Source organism: Acomys russatus, chromosome 1, assembly GCF_903995435.1.
Source record: "Acomys russatus chromosome 1, mAcoRus1.1, whole genome shotgun sequence".
Classification (NCBI taxonomy): domain Eukaryota; kingdom Metazoa; phylum Chordata; class Mammalia; order Rodentia; family Muridae; genus Acomys; species Acomys russatus.
This window is the reverse complement of record NC_067137.1, coordinates 69,272,425-69,275,932: the sequence shown is the minus strand read 5'-3', so window position 1 is coordinate 69,275,932 and position 3,508 is coordinate 69,272,425. Positions and strand designations below refer to the sequence as shown.

Genomic DNA, 3,508 nt, shown 5'->3' with positions numbered 1-3,508 from the left:
CCAGTCATTTTGTGGCTGCCTTTGTAACTGTTTCACGGACTTGTGAGACTTGGTCAAAATTAACAAACCTCTCTCTCTCTCTTTCTCTCTCTCTCTCTCTCTCTCTCTCTCTCTCTCTCTCTCTCTCTCTCTCTCTCTCTCTCTGCCTCTCTGGATATATATATATATATATATATATATATATATATATATATATATATATATGCATACACACACACACACATATATATATATATACATGTGTGTATATACACATATATGTGTATGTGGGTGATTTGTGCATAGCAGCACACACACACACACACACACACACACACACACACACACACACAGCATAGACAGTGTGATTTCCCCCTGTGTTTCCTAGGATGCCAGGAATTCAGGACTTTTCTTCTGCACTGACAAAGTTAGCCGAAATTGCCATTTATTTTAATAAGACAAAACACTACAATAAAAATTTATTTTAAAAAGTCCCCAAACTTCACTGGACACAAGCAAAAACAAGAAGAGTTGAAGAAAGGCTAATAGAATCCTAGAGAGGAAAAATTTGAGGGGGCCTTAGGGTGAGGAGGGAACTTTTCTCCATTCAGGTCCGTTCCACACCCCCAAGCCCCCAGGATTCGCAAGAGTCCTGTTAGGCAACTAGAGAAGAAGAGAGCAGAAACTCACTTTTTTTTTTTCAACACCACAAATAAATAAATAAACATGTTAAACAAGAAATAACTTATTAGGCACCGCTTGAAAGGCAGAAAACTTCAGGGACCAGACAGGCTGCAGCAAGGGGCCCAGCTTTGGCAAAGGCTTGGCAGTTTGTCCCAGCAGCCTGAGCTGGACCTGCAATTCACACTAGCCCAGGAGGAAATGGAATCTTTTGTTATTAAAAGGAGGAAACCAAGAAGAACTGCAGCTGCAATTCGGGTCCACCCGCCAGGGTGCCTAAGTCAGTTACCAGCCAGGAGCGCCTCTAGCTGCAACTTTGGAACCCAGTGCTCAAGTCCTGAGCTCTATGGGAAAGTGGCTTCTATGGCACCCACATCTGCAACCCAGGAATCTTAGAAACTTGTCCTTCTGTTAGCTCTCAGCTCCTTTTCTGCTCCAAAGGAGGATGTAGGCGGGTCTATACCAAGTCGAGGGTGCGAGGGGTGGGGGTGAGTGGGCGCAGGACCTTTTCTTAAGCACCTAGCTCTGCTCTAGATGGGGTGGAGCGGAGGAAGGCCCCAGGGAAAGATGTGCCTTCCTTGAGAGTAGAAAAGACCAGTTGCCTGGTCCTCCTCACTCTAGGCTTTCTTGAAAGTAAGGCTGTGTAAAAGGAGAGCGGTGATTGGGGACAATCTGACAGCCACTCTTGAGAAGGGTCTGGCCAGGGTTGAGCACAAGGTGGGGACTCAGCCCAATGAAACACGTGGCGGTAACCGTGGCTCAGCTTAAAGAAACAGAAATACCGGCTTGAGAAGGCAAGGATCAGACCGAGTTGGCGACGTTTAAGTTGTAGTTTGTACTAGCAGAGCTGGGAGGGAGATCGAAGTTGCGGGATTAAGAGAGCAGAGTTGTTCAGAGTAGCAAGCTTTGTGTGGGGAAAAGGGAAAGGCTGAGGAGATGGCCCCAAAGCCTCCTCAGTTGACCCGCAAATCTCTCCCTTTTACCTTAATCACAGAGCGTTCCTGGGTCCAGCCAACCAGGCGCGCTGCATCGCTGCCACGAACTACTACCAGCGCACCTGGTGCCCCACTACCATTCGCTCACACCCGCTTTCTCCCTCCCGGTTTCTGACCACTCCTTTTCTCTCCGGGCAATGCCGGGCCTCAGAGCGTGCTGATCCTGGAAGCGCAGGTGCCATTACGGAAAACGCCTCCAGACTCCAGATTCTCGGGCTGTAAGTCCTCCACGCTGTAGGCTCGACTCTTCAGGGCAGTGGCATAGTAGTCGACTGGCTCCTCCGCAGCGTTGTCCATCCAGCTGAGGCACAGGATGCGCTGGAAAGAGCGCTTGAAGTTGTCTGATAGGAAGCCGTAGAGGATGGGGTTGGCACAGCTGTTGGCATAGCCGAGGATGACAGACAACTGGCTCACGGTGGCGTCGTCTTGCTCAGCGAACACGTTGACTAGCTGTACGACATAGAAAGGCATCCAGCAGATGACAAACACCATCACCACCATCATCACCATTAGAGTAATCTTGCGCTCTGAGCGCTTGCGCTGCTGCCAGCCGGCCTTGAGGGCCACCATGCGCATCTTGGCAATGATGAGCACGTAACACAGGCAGATGGCCCCAACAGGCAGCAGGAAGCCCATGAGAAATGTATATAAGACGAAGCCCACCAGCCAGCGCTGGGCGGGCTCAGGCATGAGCATGTTGCAGGCCACTGTGCCGTCGCTGTTGGCTGCAGTGCGTGAAAAGACCACTATGGGCAAGATAACCAGTAGCGACAGCACCCACACGCCCAGGTTCACTACCTTGGCCACAGTGGGCCGACGGTAGCGCGCTGCCTTGATCGGGTGCACCACAGCCACATAACGGTCCACACTAAGCACAGTCAGACAGTAGATGCTAGTGAACATGTTGACCGCGTCCACGCTGAGTACCAGGCGGCAAAGTAGCGCACCGAAGGGCCAGTGGCGCAACAACGTGGAAGTGACCAGAAAGGGCACGCTGAGCATGAGCAGCTCGTCAGCAATGGCCAGATTTAGAATGTAGATGTTAGTTGCGGTCTTCATCTTAGCGTAGCGCAGGATCACATAGATGACCATGGAGTTCCCACACAGTCCCACCAAGCATACCACAGAGTAGATGAAAGAGATGAGAATGGCGCTACCCTGGCCCTCGCTTAGGGTCCCGTTCTGGGAAGCGTTTCGTCCGGGCTCCTCCATGCCGTCCGTAGCTCCAGCCCCCGGACCCCTGCTGCAGGCACCTTCCCCGCAGCTGCCTGCGCTGGGGCTAGGAGAAGAGGAGGGGGAGGAGGCGGTGCCATTGGGGAACATCCCAGCTGAAGGGTGCCTGTGAGGAGGCCGGCTGGGGCGCTCACCTTCCGCCCTTGCTGTCTGCGCCCTCCCTAAGCTCAAGGCTCCAAGCTCACTGCTCACCGCCGCCTGGCGCCTCCTGGCTGAGCGCAGCAGCTGCGGCGTGCGCGGCAGGCACCCACGGAGGCTGCTCGGCACATCACCCAGCGGCTGCTTGAGCGCTGCCTCTTGCTGCTCTGGGGGTCTTGGGCACACTGGAACGTGGGGAGGAGTATCCTAGAGTCTAGAGCCCAGCGCGGCACAGCCATTAAGTGGAGCAGCTCTGGACTGGTGAATGATTAATAAGCAGCACCATCGCGTCAGCAGCTACGAAAAAAGGGGGGCGGGAGGCACATAGGTGGTTTATCGTCCCCCCCACACCGTTTCTCTCTCCCCCCCCATTTCCAGTCCCCTCTAGACTCAACTCAATGACTGCTTCAGATTTCTTTCACATCTTCAGGCATTCCTAGGACGGACCTTAGAAGTTTCTGTACCTTCCTAAAAGGTAGGTG

General features: G+C 52.9%; 1 protein-coding gene across 1 annotated transcript; it reads right to left on the bottom strand.

Moving 5' to 3' along the window:
* Positions 1-1,099: 1,099 nt before the first annotated feature.
* Positions 1,100-2,983, bottom strand: Sstr1 (somatostatin receptor 1). The gene has a single exon (XM_051146519.1). It carries the CDS (start codon positions 2,976-2,978, stop codon positions 1,803-1,805), a length of 1,176 nt encoding a protein of 391 aa, XP_051002476.1. The 5' UTR covers positions 2,979-2,983; the 3' UTR covers positions 1,100-1,802.
* Between the last annotated feature and the right edge of the window lie 525 nt (positions 2,984-3,508).

What these genes read in the sequence shown, in the direction of transcription:
- Sstr1 (XM_051146519.1), bottom strand. Translation starts at nt 2,978, where the DNA reads ATGTTCCCCAATGGCACCGCCTCCTCCCCCTCCTCTTCTCCTAGCCCC.